This window comes from Vipera ursinii, assembly GCF_947247035.1.
Source record: "Vipera ursinii genome assembly, chromosome: 4".
Lineage (NCBI taxonomy): Eukaryota > Metazoa > Chordata > Lepidosauria > Squamata > Viperidae > Vipera > Vipera ursinii.
The window spans coordinates 49,644,936-49,667,851 of NC_139514.1; the positions used below are offsets into that span (position 1 = coordinate 49,644,936).

Here is a 22,916-nt window from a genome sequence, read left to right on the forward strand (position 1 = left end):
CTTACCCAACAGCCCACGGGCCGGAAGTTTCTGCTGAATAAAAGAGCCTCTCCGGAGCTAAGCGCTCTATGTCACTGATTGAACCGGATTGCCCGGGTGTCGTAAATTCTCCTCGGGCGTCGCAGGGATTTGTCGTAAAATATTTAAACTCGGGAGGTTTCTTCTCTACGCTCGCCGACAGCAGGTTTTTTTTTTTTTTCCTTCCAGCTCGCTGCGTGGAACTTTTTCCTCAGCGGCCCCTTGAACTTCTGTCTCTAATCCTTCGCAGGTGAGAAGCGCTTCGCTATTGGTTTCGGCTGTTGTCAGTAAGGGCCGAATAGGCGGGCTGCGAAAAAGTTGAAGTGGCCAATCAAAAGGCCGGCTGGATGGCTTCACCTGGGACAGGGGTAGGCAAGCTCGGCTCTTTTATGACTCATGGACTTCAACTCCCAGAATTCCTGAGCCAGCCAAGCTGGCTCAGGAATTCTGGGAGTTGAAGTCCATGAGTCATAAAAGAGCCGAGGTTGCCTACCCCTTACCTGAGGAGAATGCGGCGGTTCGTGCGGGCAGAAAAGAGCTGAAGCCGGTCGCCCGCAGCGTTTCTGTGCCATTCGCGTTTCCCTGCCGAAGTTTGTGTTGGCATTTGGCATTTCCAGCTGCTACTCCGTCTCCTCCTTTTCGGCAGGGGTAGGCTGAGGAAAAAGTAAAGTTGCCGACTAACTCTCACGTTCGCCAGGAAATTGGACGGGCCTTTGGCTGTGCGAAAAGGCTGGACGTTATATTTGAAAGTGCGGCAGTTCAGTAAATAAGCTTGTCAGTCCGAGAAGTGAGAGGGTTGGTCGGACGTGCCCTTTTTAAAGTATTAGAAACTGGTTGCCTACTTTCGTCTTGCCCTTTTGTAATTACTGCTCAATGGGCCAGTGCTAGCTTTCTCCTGGCATGGAGAAATTAATTGAATATTAATTGAATTGCTCTTGAAAATGAACCCATTTAAAGAGCTGTTGCCCCCGTTTAAGAAGAAAGGGTTTTTGTTTGTGTTTCTTTTGAACCTTTCCATTTTGCAAGCATAAGGAAAATGGAAGTATGTACAGAGAGGTCAAAACTGCTGTGTTTAATGTTATGTTTTCACTTTAAAGTGTTTTAAGTCAAATGCTTTTGGCTCATATCTTGATACTAATCAAACATGAGAAACGAAACTAAAATTCATTTTAGTAAAAGAAGCTGCTATTATATGTTCTAGGCTGTATCACATGATTGTTATTATGAAAACATGATTATTAAAGAAAGGTGAATAAAGAACAGATTCAATTAAAGAATTTCCCTGGAAAAAGAATTCATAAAACAATTCCATAAGTAGGACAGGATGGAGTTATTGTCTTTGAATAATCCCTATGGAAGTACAATTACATTTGCAAATGTATTTGTGTATCCCTTGATAGATACATTGATAAGATTTATTAATTTTCTCAGTGTTAAACAATCCTTAGCTCTAAATTAAATATGTTGAGACTGTGGCCTGATCCCATTCAGCATACACAAAATTATACTTTAAACTGCTGAAGCTGAATTTAAAATTCACTTTGCTTAATCACAAAGATTAGTATTTACGGTAAAAGCTACTAGGGAGACATCCATGAATCTGTATTGAGATAGACTATTTCCCAAAGCAGTTTGTCACAATTTGCTTTGTATAGATATATGTAAAATGCTTAGTTCCCTTAATAAACGCAACAGAAAGGAAGCAGAAATGTACATTTCCTCCTTTCTTGTATATAATACAATACATTCATTGCTATTTACAGGTTTTAAAATTTTATTGGAAAATAATCTGTTTTCTTTTATAGTTTGATGTGAAATTAAAGCCTATATTGCTATAATGGGAAAGAAGCGCACAAAAGGAAAAAATATTCCTGCAGATGTCTCACCAGATGTTCTGGGTATGCATAACATATATAGATAATTTGTTTAAGTTGCACTGCTATGGAGAACAGTAAGATTTTACTCCTTGGCAAAATGGTTAATGTGACCTTGAGATTAAGATTATCCAATTAAGATTCATCTTCCATAGAGTGAAACAATATTTATGGGTAAACATGTCTATCTTAGTCCATATTTAAGGCATAAGCCCATATGTTTCAGTAATCTAGTTTTCAGATAATTAGCATCAAATTAAAATACAATGGCCTAGGGACAGCAATATCCAGGAGCTACTTTTCAGATAAGTACTGTATCTAAGAGCCATTGAGAAACACATCACATAATGGATGGTTCAGATTTCTGAAGGGGATTGGTTACTTTCTCTCTCTCTCTCTCTCTCTCTCTCTCTCTCTCTCTCTCTCTGTGTGTGTGTGTGTGTGTGTGTAGGGCAGTCAGTTTCTTAGAAGATTGTTACTGACAGCCAGCTGATCTTTGGCCATATCTTATGGACTCTAAATAATATATATTTAAAGCCCCTTTAATGTTGATTCTTATTCTGTGTAAAATTTCTCACAGGACCAACGTGCAAGCACCTTCGCAAAGGATTGGAACAAGGTCTTCTGAAAAAAGTGTTGCAGACTGTGGACTTGAATTCCTGCCAGGATTGCCAGATAGATGACAATAAGACAGATGAAAAATCTGATAAGAGGGCAGAAGACAAACCATCAATATGGTTATGTTTAAAATGTGGCCATAGGGTATGTCCCAGTTACTATTACTAAGGAAAATATATTGCAGATGTTTTAAATTTATTCTTGAGGAAAATAATAGAACCAAATCTTTTTGTGGCACACAATCCCATCCCAGCATCACAAGACATCCTCTACATGATAGAAAATTTAAGCATAGCTTTTTTCTATAAATTTGAATGCACAATTGTTTCCAGATTCAAAACAAGAAAACAGTAAATGAACAGATGCATAATTTTGGACACTCTTTCAGTCCTTACTTTATGACACCTCTTAAGGCAGATACAGTTATTTCTGAATGTTTCCCATAGCTGTCCAAATGTCTTTCGCTTATAATTTTGTTTACACCCTTACAGAACTTTTCTAGCTCAGAAATATTAGGCTTTCTTTTGAAACTGCATGTATTTATTTATTTTATTTTATTTATTTTTATTACATTTATATCTCGCCCTTCTCCGAAGACTCAGGGTGGCTTACAAGCTTAGCAGTAGCCTTCATTCTATGTATATGCCTGCTTGTTAGGGCTTTTGCCCCCCCCCAAGCGGCATTATTACAAAGTCAGCTTATTGCCCCCAACAATCTGGGTCCTCATTTTACCTACCTCGGAAGGATGGAAGGATGAGTCAACCTTGAGCCTGGTGGGATGCGAACCTGCACTAATTGTAGGCAGCTGGTGTTTCTTAAGGAGGCATTAGCCCACTGCTCCACCAAGGCTCTTTTGAGTATCTCCCCCCCCCCCCCCGATGGTCAATCATTTTCAAGTCGGCGGATTTTGATGGCCATTCCAGAACCCCCTCCCCCTTTTAAAAATATATTTCTTGTAAGTAAGTACTTCATGGTTGATTTGGAATTATTCAATAAAATTACCATCTTACTAAAATATTCTAACTTGTACTTTTCAGCAATAATCTTAGCTTCTGTTTCCAACAGAAGTTGGGAAGTTCTAACAGAGATTGTTCATGGCCTTCCAGATCTTGTTGCTTCAAATTCAGTAGTTCTGTTGAAATTGCTAGCTTAAACATTTTGTTGTGAGAGTACATCCTTTCTCTACATGGTAACAGTGGATTGCCATTTGTTTATTTATGAAATTTACAGGCAGCCCATCTTACCACAGGATAACTCTAGGCAGCTTACAATCACACACACACACCATAAATAAATTAAAAGAAGCCAAACATTATGATCCAGTTAAAGATGGGGAGAAAAGTTTGGATGTGGGGAAGGTGGGATCTGTTGTTAATCAACCACCTGTGCTGTGATGTTTCCCCTATTGGAGCCACAAGGTAGCTGGCAGAGCCAAGTCTTTAGGCTCTTACAGAAAGTCAGGAGGGTTGGGGCCAACCTTACACTGGGGAGCAAGATGTTCTAGACTAGAGGCATTTTCAAATGCTCAAGCAACTGCTTGGAGAATGTTGACAGAATCGCAATCGCAAGTAATTGTGGAATTGTCCTCATCCAGCTAATAGCAGGTCTAACAAATCAATATGTCCAAACTTGTCACACAGGCTTTTATTTAATTAATTTTGAATCTGTCAAGAACTGCATGTAAATAATAACTATGCACTTCAGTTGTCATTTTTAACTCTAAACATATTTTTCTTTCAGCTTAACAAATACTTTGCATTGTATGTGATTGCTAAAGTCCCATACTTGTGATATTACATTACAGGGTTGTGGCAGAAATTGTCAAGAGCAGCATGCCTTAAAACACTACGAAACGCCAAGATCAGAACTTCACTGTTTGGTTCTTAATGTGGAAAACTGGTGTGTCTGGTAAGTTTTATCAAATTTTAAAAATAAATTTTTTATTATTTATTTGTATCCCACATTTGCTATTTTTGCAAATAACTCAAGGCAGCAAACATGTCCACTATGCCTTCCTATTCTTGTTTTCAACTCCTGTTTTCACAACAATAAACCTGTGAGATCGCTTGGACTAAGAGAGAGTGACTGGCCCAAAATCACCTAGCTGACTTTCATGACTAAGGCACTCACTTCATGACTGAGAACTCACAGTTTCTTGCTTTCTAGCTTGATGCCTTAACTTCTAGATCAGACATGTCAAACATGCGACGTCACGTGACGTTGCTCAACATATCGGAGCCTTTTTGCCATTGCTGGCAATCGGGTGTGTGCGGCTTCCAGATGACCCATCCGGCCTATGGGCCGGCAGTTTGACACTCCTGCTCTAGATTAATGGTAAATGTTTAACACAAACTGAATTGAGGTATTTTTCTAAACAATACAAATATATTGTTTAATATATTTGTATTTCAAAAATGTGTGAATTATGTTCCACTACATACTGTTCTAGTTTAATGTAAAACAAATTATTGTGCGTGTCTGGACTCTTTAATCAAACTAGGTGCTATTTATGTGATGATGAAATACAGTATAATTCGTCTACTCGACTGGGCCAGCTTGTGGATTTTATTAGAAAACAAACTTGTGTGAACATTCCAAATACAGGTCAGTTCCTTTTTTAAGGTATACTAGTTGCATTATTCTCAAGAGAAACTATGTCATCATTAAGAATCAATACAAACTTGATAAGACATAATCATTCATTTACATTAAGTGATGTTGGGAGTAGTAAACATATTGATGCATTGTAACCAGCTGATTTTAAAAATGTTACTATTTTTAACTTAGATGTTAGAGCAAATCAAGAATACTGTGGTGTTCAGTGACTGGGGGGAAGAAATTAGTAAAAATTCAAACTGATACTCGCATTTAAATTTATAGCAACTACTTTTAGGTTGAAATTGAACTGTAAGTACTAAAATCCTTTATTCTGTATATTCTACATTTGAAAGCCCCATACGTTTCTTGCCTTCATAAATTATATTTACTGACTCAAATTTGGGGTTTTTTGTTTTGTTTTTTGTGCCTTTGAAACAGTTTTGACTCCAAGCAATTGCCTGGACTAGCCTGCAGTTTTCTTGGCAAGATTTTGGAAGTGGTTTGGCATTGCTTCCTTTCTTGGGGCTGAGCAGGAGTGACTGGCTCCAATTCATCCAAATAGCTTCTTGCCAAAAGCAAGAAGAACTTAGAAATTAGAACTCACAGTCTTCCAGTTTCTAGCCTTGTGCCTATATCACTACACCAAATTGGCTCTCTTGTAATATTGACTTATATTATTATTTCTCCTCTCCAGGTTTTGTTTTATCCATGTTTATGTTTTGTAGAATGTTTCAATTGCTGGTTTTATTCTACACCATCCATAGTCAGTTTGTGTGAGATACGCAACCATCTAAATTTGGCAAACAAACAATTACTGTAGATACTATAATTCTCTTCTTTCACATTTCATTCTCTGACCCAGATTCTTAAAACAGTGGGACAGGCTATAAGTGTTTGACATGTTTTCTTTTTAATCCCGAGTGCCGCGTAACAGAGTGAGCGCCTGTTACTCTTCCCAGCTTCTGCCAACCTAGCAGTTCGAAAGCATGTAAAAATGCAAGTAGAAAAATAGGGACCACTATGTTGGGAAGGTAACAGTGTTCCGTGCACCTTTGGCATCTAGTCATGCCGGCCACATGACCACGGAGACGTCCTCAGACAAGCGCTGGCTCTTTGGCTTTGAAACGGAGATGAGCACCGGCCCCTAGAGTTGGAAACAACTAGCACGCATGTGCGGGGGAACCTTTACCTTTACCTTTTTAAATTGCATAATTGGGATGTCAGATTGTTTTTACAGGAAATGTCCTTTTTCACTATTGCTTATTCATAATACTATAGGGCAAAATGTGTAGTATAAATGTATACAGTATTAATATACTAAAGACTTTTTAAAAATTTTAAAATGACTACAATGTCTTAGGATGGTATCGCTAACTGAAACTTGATGGACTTGTTTAAAGATCCTATTTTTTCTGTGTTAGCTATAAGGTTTCAGGCTGAAAGGCAAATGTATCAGCTTTGATTAGCTCTCTATGAATCCAACCACCTAATCTACTTTAAATTAATTGTTTGAGGGGTAACTATTTGAAATTATATGTTTTATAGTACTTGTTTTTGCTTTAAATAACATTGCAATTGCTCTACTTTATCCTTGTGGAGTGCTAAACAATTTTCATTTTGATTTATTGTATTTTTAAAAAATATTTTTTAGCTTCTAAAAATGAAGAAAACAAACCTTTGGAAAACAAAAAACTTAAAGACCACAAAAATGAGGAAGAGAAGGAGAAGAAGGAAGTCTTGTTCAAAGATAATAAAAACCAATTAAATGGCAATTCAGAAGTGACGGTGAAAGGTCTTAGCAACCTAGGAAATACATGTTTTTTTAATGCAGTTTTGCAGGTATGATATAAATTAATCATTCTGAGAACTTTATTGCATCATACCTTACGATTGTATTGGGAAAAACTAAAATATTGCTACTTACCAGCTTTGTTTTTGTTAATTTTAATGTGGAAATCCGTATCTTGTAAAATTACATTCCAGATTCTTTTCCATTTTAATTTTGGGAGCCCTTTTAACAGCAGCACTTAGGAGTGTGTTAGAATAGCGGGTGTTCATAAATTTATAAAAGTTTTGATGACCCAATCTTTACTGGGTCATCTTTCATTTAATTCTATTCTAAATGTGTATTTCATTTTATATATAAAACCTACTAATTTGTATGTCTAATTAACTCTTGTTACAAAGTTTTATTCCAGTCTTTGTTTAAATGCTGCTATACAGGTACATTAAATTAAATTACATTAAAATCTGGTTATAAGTTTTTATGATTGTAAGTTAAGGCACCTCTAGGTCTAAAAATTACTTTTCCGATCTTTTTTGCCGGGGTCATTAAGTGAACACCATGGACATTAAGCCATCCCATTTATTTCAATGGGTGGGTTTTTTTGCCAGAAGCCAGCAAAAAACATGGAAAATTGAAGTCGTGTGTCCACAGAACACTGTGACTTGTCATAAAGCTGACCCAGTCAGCCTGCAGTCACATTTAGGATATTTATGATATTTACCATAAAGCACCCATTCTGTGGCCACTATAATTTTCAATAGTCATAAAGCAACCTTTGAAAGTCATAAGTCAAGAACTATATGCAGAATCATTTGTAAAAGCAATGTGGAAAAACTATGGAGAGCAAGACATTTTTTACAGCAAATTCTATTAAATTTATATAATAAATTATAGTGTATAGCCTTTTGAACATAAATAAAAGATATATATCTTTTGAGTTTTTAAATTTGTAAACAATTCATTTCCCCCCCCCATAGAATCTATCACAAACATCAGTTCTGAGAGAGTTGCTGAAAGAAGTAAAAATGCCTGATTCAACCATTATACTTGAGCCACCAGAGTTCTCAATTACGGTATGAAAGTTGCTGTTTGAAATGTATTAAACCTAATTATGGATAGATTTAAATTCACTAAGCAAATGTTGCTGTTATTTCATAGATAGATTCTAAAGACAGAAAATAATAAGGGCATTGATTCTTTGATCTTACTTCAAATGCAGTACCAAATTGCATTGTTTATGTGAACAAAGACTTATGCCTCTCACCCATTCTTTGAAAAGGCTGAGGAGAGAATAAAAATGTTGGATAACAGGGTCTTTTTATTATGCTTCAGAGAAAGGGCCTTGAAGTTGACTTTTTGAAGTTTGAATCTGGATTTTCTTTTTTAGGCAAAGTTAACTATAATTTAACTCTTGGCTTTTCAAAAACATTAAGTTCTTAGTGGTGGGAAGAGAAATGTAACAGGGCTGTAACACATTTATTTATTATTTATTTATTAATTTAATTTGTATACTGCCCTTCTCCCGAAGGACTCAGGGCGGTGAACAGGGCAATACATAATAAAAACAAGATACAAAAATTAAAAATTATTAAAAAGTAATTAAACAGTGATGCCCGTAATAAATTAGTACAGATTAAAAGTTAAGGCCAATTTATAAAACCCAACCCCATCCCATCAGGTCAGGCCGGCTTGTTCAAAAAAGTGGGTTTTAAGATCGTGCCGGAAGGAGCGGAGATCAGGCGCTGTCCGGAGCTTGACCGGAAGATGGTTCCATAAATCCGGTGCACCCACAGAGAACGCCCTCCCCCTGGGGGCCACCAGTCGGCATTCTTTGACCGGTGGCACCCTGAGGAGGCCCTCTCTGTGGGAGCGTACTGGGAGGAGGGAAGTTGACGCCGGCCGCAGGTGCTCCCCAAGGTATTCCGGACCCATGCCATGTAGGGCTTTGTAGGTCATTACTAACACCTGTAACTGCATATTTTTTTTCTGACACAAAATTGTAATGTCAAGCTAGTACAGTACTTTAAATTGTGCCAGAAAGTAACAATAAAACTGAGTTAACTTAAACATTAAAATATTTGATGATCATGAAGAGACTCCAATGTAAATGAGGAGAGAGCCTGAACTTTGTCTCAGTTCTTTTTGAAGTTCAGTCCATTATTCCTACAAAAATATATGCATCTTTTGCTTCAGAAAATCAATTGTCTGGCTTTTTCCAGCTCGTATCAGAAGAAACAATAATAATCTATCAAACTTATACCCACACAATTCCCAATAACTTTGGGAAGGCTCACAACAGCCAAAGGAATTACGACAAAATTAGTAAAAGATAATCAGGTGGACACATCAGCTGGAATGAAGCAAGCGTTCTCGCTCCCCCTCACCAAAGGCCTAGGTTAAAAGCCAGGTCTTTACTGGTCTTCTGAACTGTAGTGGGGGAGGGGGGCATCTGGAATGAGAGCTACTACAGCAGACATGTCAAACACAAGGCCCGAGGGCCGGATCCGGCCCGCAAAGTGGTTTCATGTGGCCCACGACATCCTGGAAACAGTGAGGGAACGGCCCCCACTGCCTTGGCCCAGAGACCCTCCTTCTGCCAGAGACCCTCATATCTGTCCCACTCCTGCCCAGGCCCCCATAGGCACCCTTGATGCGAATGATGTAGAGCTGGCCATGCCCACCCAGTAGGCCATACACACTCTAGCCACGCCCACCCAGTAGGCCACGCCTACCCTGGCTATACCCACCCGGCCCCCTGAGGGCAACCGCAATGCTGATGCGGCCCTCAATGAAATTGAGTTTGACACCCCTGTACTACGGAGAAGGTGCAATCCCAGGATATCAATAGAAGATATTGTTTAATAAAAGGAAGCTCAAGTACGTCAATGCTGCAATATTGAAGTAGCCAAGCAGACACTATGGGAGACAGGAATCTCTCAAGTAACCGGGCCCTATACCACGTACAGTGTTTATGGATAACAGCTAGCATTTTGAATCGTACCCAGAAGCAAACCGAAAGGTTCTGCATCTCACAAAGCAGAGAGGTTATCTGGGCATACCAAAGCATGTCCATCACTGCTCACACTGTTGAATTCTAGAACAGTTGAAGCTTGCGAGTGGGGATCAAGGACAATCTCATTTTGAGGATGTTGAAGTAGTCAAGCTAGGAGGTGACCGGGACATGAGTCATGTTTGAAGGAGGGTCTCTCATTTTGGAAACAAGAAACTGTTGAGCAAAGTCCTTCATGTCCACAGTTGCCACCTGCTCTGCAAGTCCAGGAAGAAAACCCAGATTGCATACCACGTTTGAAGACAGAAATGCTACCCCATCCAACATCAAGGGTGGAATATACCCAGATCTGGGTGGCCCAAATACCCAGACCCACCCAGTCTTGTTAGGACTCAGTTGGAGACAGTTAACTCCCTGTCCAAATTCACGCAGACAAAGTTGACAGCCTTAGTTGGCTAGACCAAGGTCAAGAGATATAACTAGATATCATCAGCATGCGGATGATATCAAACCCTAAATATAAAAACATAAACCCCAAACAAAAGCAGCATAAATGAATGCATAAAATATGCGTGTATTTATAGTAGTTTCTTTATATGGCCTTTAGGAACCTTTGGAAGTAATGCTTGATCCTCCAAGACCTCTAACTCTAGCAATGTGCCAGTTTTTGGCAGAAATGCAAGAGACAAAAAAACGATCTGTGATCCCTAAAGAACTTTTCTCCCAGATTTGTAAAAAGTGAGTATTTTATTTATAAAATTATAAAAGTACTGTTTAAGCAGATATATTTTGTGTAATTTTGGATCTATTTAATTTTAAATCGATCAGAATACAAAACTAGAATTTGCATTTTTATTATCTAATTGTACCTTTATCCATATATTTATCATTCATTAGAGCAGTGCTTTTTTTGTAAAAGAAAAAGGTACCGGAACTCACACACGTCATACAACCCGCCTTGCCTACCCTACAAGGTTCCATCCAAAAAAGGTGCCGGAACTCTGTTCTGAGCGTTCTATGAGAAAAAAAGCCCTGCATTAGAGCATATCCAAACTAGAGAGAAAGATTTAGATTTAGTTCAAAGGAGCTAGCAGATTGTTTTATTTTTTTTTATTTTTTTTACAATTGGCTTAAAGCAGACATGTCAAACACAAGGCCCGGGGGCCGAATGCGGCCCGCGAAGTGGTTTCATGTGGCCCACGAAGCCATCCTGGAAACAGTGAGGGAACGGTCCCCACTGCCTTGGCCCTGGCCCAGAGACCCTCCTTCTGCCAGAGACCCTCAGATCTGTCCCACTCCTGCCCAGGCCCCCATAGGCACCCTTGATGCGAACGATGTAGAGCTGGCCATGCCCACCCAGTAGGCCATACGCACTCTAGCCATGCCCACCCAGTAGGCCACGCCCACCCTGGCCATACCCACCCGGCCCCCTGAGGGCAACCGCAATGCTGATGCGGCCCTCAATGAAATTGAGTTTGACACCCCTGGCTTAAAGCAATGTAGGAATCCAATTCAACATCAGCTTCTTACCCAGTCATAAGAATGGACTGGGACTTTAAATTTTGGAAGAGTGCAGTATTACATACTAAGCTAGCATGTATATTTAAGAGAGTTATCTGTATGTAGAATTTATTTATTATAATTTACGTTACACTCAATGTCTCAGTGACAATTATATTATTTTTATAATATGCTAATTTATTTAAATTGTTATAACTTTTTTCACTGATCAGCTAAATATTAAAGTGAAGTTATCAATTGCTATCAGACAATTTCAAGATGACAATTTACTTATAAATATATAAGGATTTCTGTATTGTATGCATTTAACAAGGAATTAATGTAGCATTTTAGAAAGATATGCATAAAATTATACTGTGAATATCTTTAAACACTAGTTTTGTGAATGTCAGATTGTATCAGGAATAATACAATGAAATAAGCTGTTTCATATAAGAACAATATTTGTACTTATAACACCTTATAACAGACATGTCAAACACAAGGCCCGGGGGCCGGATGCGGCCCACAAAGTGGTTTCATGTGGCCTGCGAAGCCATCCTGGAAACAGTGAGGGAACGGCCCCCACTGCCTTGGCCCTGGCCCAGAGACCCTCCTCCTGCCAGAGACCCTCAGATCTGTCCCACTCCTGCCCAGGCCCCCATAGGCACCCTTGATGCGAACGATGTAGAGCTGGCCACGCCCACCCAGTAGGCCATACACCGTCTAGCCACGCCCACCCAGTAGGCCACACCCACCCAGGCCACACCCACCCGGCCCCCTAAGGGCAACCGCAATGCTGATGCGGCCCTCAATGAAATTGAGTTTGACACCCCTGCCTTATAACCTTGCCCCCACTCTTTGGAAATGTTGAGTTCATGTGTGATTTTTCTGTACCACTTTTTTTTTCTTTTTTATAATATTTATACAGAAAGTATTGCACTTTCCTTAATCTGTATCTGCATATTTCACAATAGAGCAACACGATTCAAAGGGTATCAGCAGCAGGACAGCCAGGAGTTGCTTAGATATCTGTTGGATGGGATGAGAACTGAAGAAATCCAAGTAAGTATTTCATGATGAATCATTATTGTAATTTTATCCTGAAAGTCACATTCTTCTTTATTTACAAAAAGATTAATGAGAATGAAACTGTCAATCATTTCTGAAAATTAACTGACAAAATCTATATTTTAAATAACTGAAGTCTTCTTTTGAAAAATGGATATGGGCTAGGCTTCAATCTCGTACATACTTAGTGGACAGTAGATCTGTGATTCATGTTGACTAAATATGCTCAATGTTTGTCATTCTAATTAAAAAAATGCTTATTGAACTTTCATGTACAATATGAGCAGTATTCTAAATTTAATGCAGTATTCTGTTCATCATTCCCAGGAAGGACTATCATGAGCCATTGGGCCTATAGTGATAAAGTTATTTAATCCACCCAAAACTGGTTTGTAGAAAAATACGAGAAATTATTTTGATGACTTTTTTATGCAGTCTAACTCATTTTCTCTCCATCTAGCCTCTTTAAATCTTCCTCCTAGAATTGGAGAATCCTTCAAACTTGTTATGGGTACAGAGTAGAAAATGTGGAATATCATTTTTGTTTATTTACTTTGCAGAGTAGCAAATGTGTATTAATATAAAGCTAATATTTTCTATTTACTAATAAACTTATCTATGAATAGTATTGCTCTTCAACAAATACAATTGTTGAACTAAAAATACTTTATTATACTTATTTCTAGAGAACAAGTGCTGCAATTTTTAAGGCACTGAATAATTCTGACAAAGAAAAAGAAGAGTTGAAAAAAGAGGTTAAAGGTAAGTCAGCCCTATCTTATCCTCATTTGCATATTTTAAGTGGAATCTTTCACCTTTGAGGATGAAGTGAAACTCTCCTTGAATGAGAGTTGTTTTAAAAATTGATCTTCATTTAAATGGTATAATAATGTTCTATTAGTTAATATTCAGCTAGCATTATTTCAAGGGACGCGGTGGCTCAGTGGGTTAGGACGCTGAGCTTGTCGATCAGAAGATCGGCAGTTTGGCGGGTCGAATCCCAAGTGCCGCGTAACAGAGTGAGCGCCTGTTACTTGTCCCAGCTTCTGCCAACCTAGCAGTTCGAAAGCACGTAAAAATGCAAGTAGAAAAATAGGGACCACTACGGTGGGAAGGTAACAGCGTTCCGTGAGCCTTTGGCGTCTAGTCATGCCGGCCACATGACCACGGAGACGTCCTCGGACAAGTGCTGGCTCTTCGGCTTCGAAACGGAGATGAGCACCGGCCCCTAGAGTCGGAAACGACTAGCATGCATGTGCGGGGGAACCTTTACCTTTAGCATTATTTAGGGTCAGACTTCTATCCCAGCAATAGCCTGTTACATTCAGCTTCAATATACACATATCTGTAGATTATCTGATTGATTTTAGCGTTTATGTTATGTGTTTGTATACTTGCAAATTTTGAAATCTTCCCTTCAACTTTTTTGTTTGCGAGGAAGACATAAAGTTGCAAAATAAATTGATGTACAATATGAAGTTTGTCAATTGTTGTTTCATATGTCTTTTGTTTGTTTCATTTGATTAAATGCTTGTATATATGTATACAGGTAGACCTTTAGTCCCACAGTTGGTACTGGCACGTCTGTCACTAAGCAAAGTGGTCACTAAGTGGGAAATATGTAACTATGACTGTCCTTTGGAATGTTCATTCCAGGGGTATTGAGGTTGCAATTGACAAAATTAATCAGTTTCACACTTTCAGCTTTTGCTGGCTTCCTAATCACTTCCCTGCCCCTTCAGTGTGGAAGGGATTACAAGAGAGTAAGCAGGCATACAAAATAGGAAATACATATCAAAAGCAGTGCATTGGCATTGGCACCCACAAGTCTGCGAGGCAAACAGCCTGGTTTGTTCACCATCGTGTGCCTCTCTGTTCTGCAAGGGAAGGGTGAGAAAAACAACAGGCAGACTGTAATGGTGATCACGTGACAGGGACAGCACTGCGGTGACCTCAGAGAATGAGGCAATTAGTAAGTGAGCACAACCACCTATATTTGATTACCTTAGGATGGTCAGATTTCTATAATTCCTCACATTGTAATTCTAGGTCTTGTTGCTTTTCTTAAGCGATAGCCTCAATATCACATAAAATATTGAAATTATCAAAAGTAGCTGTTCAGCTTTAAAAAAAATAATTCTTTGGATATAACCTAAATTGTTGGACTCTGAAGTATCTCTGGAGACTGGGAAAACAAAAGAAGCATGTTAAAACTGTAGGGGCATCCTACAGATATGTTGGACCACAGGCTTGTATGACCTGGCAAGTTAGCAAAGATATTGGAAACCAATACATTTTAGGGTACAAATTGACTATTTACTCTGTTCATTTTTTTCAAATATGTAATTTTTACATCCCGTTTTCTGTAAAGATATACATCTATATAGAAGTTCTACCTGTGTAGCAGCCTAATCATTGGTTAAATGAAGATTAAAATGTATATTATTTGTATCTTGATTTTTATTTTAGAATATGAAAAGAAAAGGCTAATGCATAGTTTTGTGGACCGTGTTTTTGGTGGAGAATTAACAAGTACAATCATGTGTGAAGACTGCCAAACAGTAAGTGATATATATGTATGTATGCATCCATTTATGTGTATATAAATTGGGGAGGGGGGCAGTGATACTAGGGCTAATGTCACAATGGATTTTCTCAAATTATCTTCTGGCAGGGTTCAGCATTGTGCTACATTATAAAGTGACTTGGTGTGTGTGTGTGTATATATATATATATATATATATATATATATATATATATATATACACATACCGTATATACTTGAGTATAAGCCGAATTTTTCAGCCCACTTTTTGGGCTGAAAAATTCCACTTCGGCTTATACTCCAGTCAACAAAAAAAACTTACCAAGGACTTGTGCGCGGCCGAGGCTTTGGTGCTTCCGGGATTGCGCACACCTCTCCCAAGCCACCGCCGTCCGGAGACCTGCCGAAGTTTGGGGAGGTGCGCGCGCACCTCCCCAAACCTCTCCAAACGTCGGCAGGTCTCCGGATCTCCGTGCCTTGCCTGCCTGCTTCTTTCCGCATCGGAAAGAAGCAGGCAGGCAAGGCACGGAGATCCGGAGACCTGCCGACGTTTGGGAAGGTTTGGGGAGGAGATCTGGAGACATGCTGACGTTTGGGGAGGTTTGGGCACCTCCCCAAACCTCCCCAAACGTCGGCAGGTCTCCGGATCTCCGTGCCTTCCCTGCCTGCTTCTTTCCGCTGTGGAAAGAAGCAGGCAGGCAAGGCACGGAGATCCGGAGACCTGCCGATGTTTGGGGAAGTTTGGGGAGGTGCCCAAACCTCCACAAACGTCAGCAGGTCTCCGGATCTCCGTGACCTGCCTGCCTGCTTCTTTCCGCTGTGGAAAGAAGCAGGCAGGCAAGGCACGGAGATCCGGAGACCTGCCGATGTTTGGGGAAGTTTGGGGAGGTGCCCAAACCTCCCCAAACGTCAGCAGGTCTCCGGATCTCCGTGACCTGCCTGCCTGCTTCTTTCCGCTGCGGAAAGAAGCAGGCAGGCAGGGCACGGAGATCCGGAGACCTGCTGACGTTTGGGGAGGTTTGGGGAGGTGCGCGCGCACCTCCCCAAATCTCCCCAAACTTCGGCAGGTCTCCGGACGGCGGCGGCTTGGGAGAGGTGCGCGCGATCCTGGAAGCACCGAAGCCTCGGCCACGCGCAAGTCCTCGGTAAGCTCCGGGCGGTCACTTGCTTCGCGTCTCCTGAGGGAAGGGGGGGCGACTGGAGCGGGCGTGTTTCCTCGCCTGCTGGGCGCCGCGATTTGCCCGGGGAACGCGCGGGCCCCGAATGGCAGCGTGGAGCGATGAAGCGGACAGCCAGGGCTTCCCCGAGAGCCGCGGCCACACAGGGTATTCCTGTGTATTCAGGCTTGCAAAATGGCGGATCGAGCCTCTGCTGGCGGCGGAGGCTTGCAGAACGGCGGATCGGCTTATACTCGAGTCACGAACTTTTTCCAGTTTTTGGGGGTGAAAATGGGGGTCTCGGCTTATACTCGAGTCGGCTTATACTCAAGTATATACGGTGTATATATATATATATATATATATATATATAGAGAGAGAGAGAGAGAGAGAGAGAGGGGGGGGGAGGGAGAGGGAGGGAGAGAGAGAGAGAAGCCTCTGGAGACATTATAAACATTTATAAAAGGTAAAATGTTTGTTTCAGGTTTCTTTGGTACATGAACCATTTCTTGATTTGTCACTCCCCGTCTTAAATGATCAGGTGAGTAAAAAGAAGTTTATTTTTAGATGATAAAATTCAGGATTTATTACCAAGATATTTAAAGCATGGGAAAATGATCAATTTTCTGCATATAAAATAGTCAAATGCAGTATTTAAAGAGTATTTTGGTCTGTTTTGTGAGTAACCAACATATTATAAATGAACTCCTTGAAAAAACGTATGGCAACAAATATTTTAAGATTTCATTGGCTTGAAGAATACTGTATTCTGCAGTTCTTAAAGTTCATAAGAGTAGTTGCTGACTTTTTCTTTCCACTAAAGCACAGGTGTGAAACTCGATAGCGTCATGTGACGTATTATGACTTTCTTTGCCTTTGTGGAGCCGGGGTGGGCGTGGCCTGCGCATGATGTATCTGGCCCGCGGGCTGCCACTTTGACACCCCTGCACTAAAGAAAAAGCTTTGTGCCTCAATTAACTTGTAAATTGTGATCTGTTGTTTTCTACTTTCTCCTGGTACAGTAACTGCTGTAAGAGGAATTCTCAAAGTTTGATATTCAGTGCATATTTTCATTAATGGATGAAAAATATCTCTAACAATGGTAAAAGAAAGTTGGCATGTCTTTTGTGTGTAAATTTTGATGGATCAAAAAACCCTCAAGCCACATTGAGCAATAATCAAGAAAATATTTTTTCCGTATTCTTTCAATAACAGTCAGACAACTATAATAAAATATATAGTAGAACTGGCTTTGCATCCTCTCTAACCCATCTATAATTTTTTCCAGAATGGCAAGAAAAATAGTGTTAAAAAACAACAGGAAAAAGAAATTGATAGTTATGAAGAAAACATAGAAAAAGAATGTTACGTGAAAGAAAGAGACGAAATTCCTGGGACAAGTAAGCATCTACAGAAAAAGGCAAAGAAAATGGCCAGAAAGCAAGCAAAGGTTAGTAATAATGAGGATAGGAAAGTATAAAACCATCCAGAACACATATGCCTTAAATATGCTTTGGACTTGTTGCTTAGCACTTTCCTGTGCCATATTCTAATACGGATGTTCACTAAAGCAGTGACAAATTCATGTTTGAACGTCATTTATATACAACATGTGTTATAGCTTTGTTTGCTGAGAAATATGAAATCCATTTAAAATACCATGCGCATAGAAAGACGGTCCAAAGCTCACTGTTTATTCATAGTAACACCAGACCCTTTTAGGCTTTAATTTTGGATACAACCATATTGCTTGTAACTCATATGTTAACCCTGTTTATAACTCACACATTAGGTCAATTTATTCCAATTTTAAAAACAATGATATTGCTTATATAACTTCAGCATACGTTAGTGTTAATTATTCTTTTGATATGCTTGTTTTTTCAATGTGTTTTATTTGGCAGAACCAACGCCATCAGCAGAAATTTCAGGAGAAAGTTATTCATCTAACAGAGAGTGATGTCCCTGAAAAAACTGAAGCTGATCATGATTGCGATAAACAAAGAATAGAAAGTAACTCTGACATAGGGTGTCTGAAACCAGGAGGAGAAGAGTCGTTAAACACATGCAAAGAGCATTGTGTGGATAAAAAATGTGTAGATGAGCACGAAAGTACAATTCAAGTACAGTTCGCAGAAAAACATAATGAAAATGCAGAGAGTTGCGATCAAGAGGCAAATAATGAAGTTAATTTGGATGTTTCTATAAAAGACTTTGTTCCCACCACAGAGTGTGTCAATAAGTTTGAGGATTTGCATCTTAAGGAAGATAAGGATGAGGAAAATGAGGATATTATCAGTGACTTCAGCAAATTATTCCTGGAGGAGGAAGAGCCGAGTGATGATACAGATAGTTTGCATGAGTTTTATGATTTTGAAATGCAAACATACGAAGTAGTAAATGAAGATCCAGAAACAGCATTTTGTACGCTTGGAGACAGGAGTACTATACACATAGAAGACAATTCAATTCTTCATTGCTTGAATCAGTTTACTCATATAGAGAAACTTTGTGAGAACAACAAATTGCTTTGCGAAGTGTGCACACGGAATCAACTTTGTGGAATCAAGACTAATAAAATAAGTATGCTAACATTATTTTTTAATCAATTTATTGAATTGTTCAAAATTCAATACTGAATTTATTTTTCTTACCAAGACATCGAGTAAGAGCAATTTCTTGTTTTAATGGAACTAGATAGGGAGAAGTATATGATGACCCCATTTTATAAAGGAATAGTTATTATGTCTCATTGACATAAAGGCAAAGGTTCCCCCGCACATGCATGCTAGTCGTTTCCGACTCTAGGGGCCGGTGCTCATCTCCGTTTCAAAGCCGAAGAGCCAGCGCTTGTCCGAGGACGTCTCCGTGGTCATGTGGCCGGCATGACTAGACGCCAGAGGCGCACGGAACGCTGTTACCTTCCCACCGTAGTGGTCCCTATTTTTCTACTTGCATTTTTACGTGCTTTCGAACTGGTAGGTTGGCAGAAGCTGGGACAAGTAACAGGCACTCATTCTGTTACGCGGCACTTGGGATTCGACCCGCCAAACTGCCGACCTTCTGATCGACAAGCTCAGCATCCTAACCCACTGAGCCACCGCGTCCCTCTCATTGACATAAGTATCCCTAAAAAAACCCAACTTGTCATTTTGTAGTGAATATATGTTGAATATGGCTTGAATATGAGGGATTGTATGGCAAGACTGAGTGGAATTAATAATTTAAATGTTTATGACAATATGTTTCATGATTTAGTTGATGTGTAGAATACGTGGACTTCCAGCAGCACAGGTAAAACTGCTAATATGAGGCTATAGTTTTTAGGTAAAAAAATAACATTCTGAATTATAGGTGCACAATACTTTTGAATTTTATATGTCCTGTATCTGTATAATATGAAGCAAAAAAAAAACCTAGAAACTAAGCACATTTCTCTCAGAGATACATTTAAATTTAAGGAAGAAAGAAATAATTGAAATCAAAGATGGCTTTGGGCTGTCAGATCTATGCCTGATAATATATCACGATTTATTGTAAGATATACAAATGTCTACATACTATTTTGAACTTATTTTGAAATTGCAAGCAAAATCCCAATTTACCATAAATGTCAAAGAAAATACTGTTTCCAGAAACTGTTAGCAAATGATTCAGTCTTGGTAAGTTCTCTCTCGATTTTATAAAACATGAGCGTTTGCTTTTTTCCTTCCCATAGAAATCATTGAGTCTGATTTGTTCAATGTTCAGGTGGATTATGCTGGAAATTCAAAATTAGGAGATCTCATTATACATAGTGAACTTAAAGATTTGCACAAGAGGTAATATTACTGAATATCTTATTAAGTCATGATCTGTTTTTCCTTTTTTCTCCAGATGCCGAGAAATATGTATACACTAATGCCAAAAAACAAATGCTTATTTCTCACGCTCCTCCAATTTTAACCCTTCATTTAAAAAGATTTCAACAGGTATAATTAATGACTTAAGTTCGGTTATCTTAGTTTAATACTACTTGTAGGAAGTGATTAAGAGAAGCATCAGTATATTGGACATTCTTGTTTATTGCCATATCACATCTGATCCTGAAAATAACTTGAATTTATTACTAGACCTTTTTGCCTTTAAGAATAGGGGTGGGGGCTTCCCTGATTTTCTAGGATATTTACTTCTGTAACTTTATGTTGGGTGGGCAGCTGAATGGTCTCCAGGTGCTTGGGATTACAAATTCCACAGAGCCTTGCCGTTATCACTACAGTACAGGCTGTCAAAAAAATTGGGAGTTATCCTCTGGACAATATAAGCTTATTAATGAGCTTTGCATTAACTTTGCATTTTCTGGTTCTTTCCAAGGCTGGATATAGTCTCCAAAAAGTAAACAAACACATAAAATTTCCTGAAGTTATGGATTTGGCTCCTTTCTGCTCAATTAAGTGCAAGGTAAATAATAAAAGTACTCTTTATTTCCATTACTCAGTTTGTTAGTTGACAGCAGGTAACAAAACACAGCCTTTGAATGAAGTAGCTGAGTAGGATAATTTCAGTTTATTTGAATAGGAGAGACTGATATACAACGTTCCCTTGACTATATGTCAGAAAGGAGGAAGGCAAGCAGAGATTTTCTTTCAACTTCCAAGATGTTCTGATTCCTCAGAGGAGTATAGTTAGTTGTATGCAAACTGATTTGATCAAAAGCGCCCAATCCTTACATGCAATTGTAGCTTTATTCTGGGCCGATTTCCAGAATTAGTAAAAATTGTTGCACCAGATTAACAGACTTCTTCTTTGCTTTTATTTCTAAAAAATTTAACATCACTCTTGAAAACTTTGATGGGCCGTTTGCCTAAATGTATGTGATTCGGACTTCAGTTAGAGGCAGTTTGGTCTAGTAATTAATGCACTAGGCTAGGAAAGCAGCAAACCCATCTTAGTTGAGTGACCTTGGGACAGTCATTCTCTTTCTCAGCCCAACCCATTTCACAGTTACTATGGGCAAAACGAGGAAGGTGTGATACACATTGTCACTTTGAGGTATTTGTAAAAATAATAGAGGCAGTACTCTCTCAGTCCAACCCACCTTTGAGTTGTTGGGGGATAGTAGGAAGAAGGAGTATTAAGTGTTAGCCACCCTGAGTTATTTATAAATTTAAAAAGGTGGTAAATAATGTTTCTCATTGTTTCCTTTTAAGATCAAGTACTTTTTTTGCCTTTTCCTCCCTCTGTTCAGGAAATCTTATACAAGTATATATTTTCCCATACTCCTTATCTGTTGACATTCTGTTCTACCTCTTCACTAGAACTTTCTCTTTCAAACCTGGTATCTCAAGTGTTCCCATTGAGATTTATTTCTCAAGGTACCTTCATCCCACTGCTGAGTCATTTTGTCAAAATTTAAAGATTAGTATGTTCAGGATCAGACTTATTTCCTTTTAAGTACATCACCCATGTTCATTATATTATTAACCTTTGTATCTTACCTAGCCATAATCTGTTTATACTTCAGTGGTATGATTTTATCTCAAAATGAATATGCTTTATATTTTGTGCTCAGCAATGCTAGGCTTGTTTTTATGTTCTTTTTACTAAAATACACCTTTTAAAGAAACTAAAGTGCAACTTCTTATTTTTTTTTGCTGGTGAATAACAAGGCTACTTCAATACTCTTGAGCTATGTTCCTTTTACAGAACGTAAGAGAGGGGACTTCAGAAGTATTGTACTCATTATATGGTATTGTGGAACATAGTGGCACTATGAGATCTGGTCATTATACTGCTTATGTGAAGACAAGTACCACCAGCCAACTTTCTGATCTTGTCCATGACAAAATTCAACAGAGTAAGTAGATTTACTCTGGAAAAGTAATTTGAAATTAAATTCCTATGAGCTAGTTGAAAACTAATAAAATTTCTTTTTTTAAAAAAAACAAACAGCTTCAGAATCTGAGTCACCCAGAAGTCAATGGTTTCATGTAAGTGACACTCACGTGCAAGCAGTATCCATATCCAAGGTCCTGAAGTCACAAGCATATCTTCTCTTCTATGAAAGAATATTATAAACCGGAAAAATTCCAACCTAGGAAAGCTTCACCAAACTTTATCATGTTCAGTTTACTTTCTTTAAATCTTAAATCTGAATTTAAATGTAACTTTTCCTTTTAAATAAATACAAATATATTTGTATTTGTATATATAAAAAATGTAATTGTTTGGTAAATATCTGATGCACTGAATTTCTATGATAGAGGGCACGTTTGTTCATCCATAAATTCAGTTTTTTAAAAAAAATCCTAAAATGTGCAATAACGTGGAGTTCTATCATTACTGTAAAATAAAGTGAGCTAACAAAGTAGTTTGAAAGTTTACTGTCAATTTATTTTCACAAGTAATGATAGGTGAGGTGTCCTGCAGAAAACAATTCAGGTGTGTTAAATTATATTTGACTACCCTATTTACAAAGCTAAAACACAGTTCATCCCTATATAGTCCTTTGAAACATTCTCTCTCCAGAGGCAAAGATGGCGAGTCTCCCGGTTTTTCAAAAATGTCTAAAGCCCTGGCTATGCCATCTCCCTTGGGCCTGCCAGAGGAGCAGTAGCTGTAGGGCTGGTTAGTGCCCTGAAAGATCTCTCCCCACACACACTTTTTGATTAACTTTTCATGTTAAATTTTACTATCTTTGCTTCTATTAATTTTTATATTCAATTTTTGTTTTTTAACATTTTATTTGTATACCACCAAG

The 22,916-nt window shown here is 38.8% G+C and overlaps 1 protein-coding gene across 4 annotated transcripts; it reads left to right on the forward strand.

Moving 5' to 3' along the window:
* The first annotated feature begins 12 nt into the window (after positions 1–12).
* On the forward strand, positions 13–22,519 carry USP16 (ubiquitin specific peptidase 16). 4 transcript variants are annotated; one of them, XM_083361818.1, is made up of 18 exons: positions 14–268; positions 1,824–1,916; positions 2,473–2,654; positions 4,315–4,418; positions 5,011–5,114; positions 6,760–6,947; positions 7,872–7,967; positions 10,512–10,642; positions 12,382–12,469; positions 13,162–13,237; positions 14,945–15,036; positions 16,662–16,718; positions 17,466–17,627; positions 18,082–18,760; positions 20,054–20,148; positions 20,531–20,617; positions 21,863–22,013; positions 22,109–22,519. In XM_083361818.1, exons 2-18 carry the CDS (start codon positions 1,856–1,858, stop codon positions 22,231–22,233), a joined length of 2,478 nt encoding a protein of 825 aa, XP_083217944.1. In that variant the 5' UTR covers positions 14–268; positions 1,824–1,855; the 3' UTR covers positions 22,234–22,519. The 4 variants fall into 4 exon arrangements, 2 of the variants coding, with proteins under 2 accessions (XP_083217944.1, XP_083217945.1); XM_083361819.1 differs by lacking the exon at positions 14–268 and adding an exon at positions 618–666; XR_014492416.1 differs by lacking the exons at positions 20,054–20,148; positions 22,109–22,519 and adding an exon at positions 19,896–19,998 and having other exon boundaries at positions 13–268.
* The last annotated feature ends 397 nt before the right edge of the window (positions 22,520–22,916 follow it).

Coding starts and splice junctions, on each gene's coding strand:
- USP16 (XM_083361818.1), top strand. CDS start 1,856: ATGGGAAAGAAGCGCACAAAAGGAAAAAATATTCCTGCAGATGTCTCA. Junction 4,419..5,010: donor GTGGAAAACTGGTGTGTCTG/GTAAGTTTTATC, acceptor TAATCAAACTAG/GTGCTATTTATGTGATGATG. Junction 17,628..18,081: donor TGGCCAGAAAGCAAGCAAAG/GTTAGTAATAAT, acceptor TTTATTTGGCAG/AACCAACGCCATCAGCAGAA.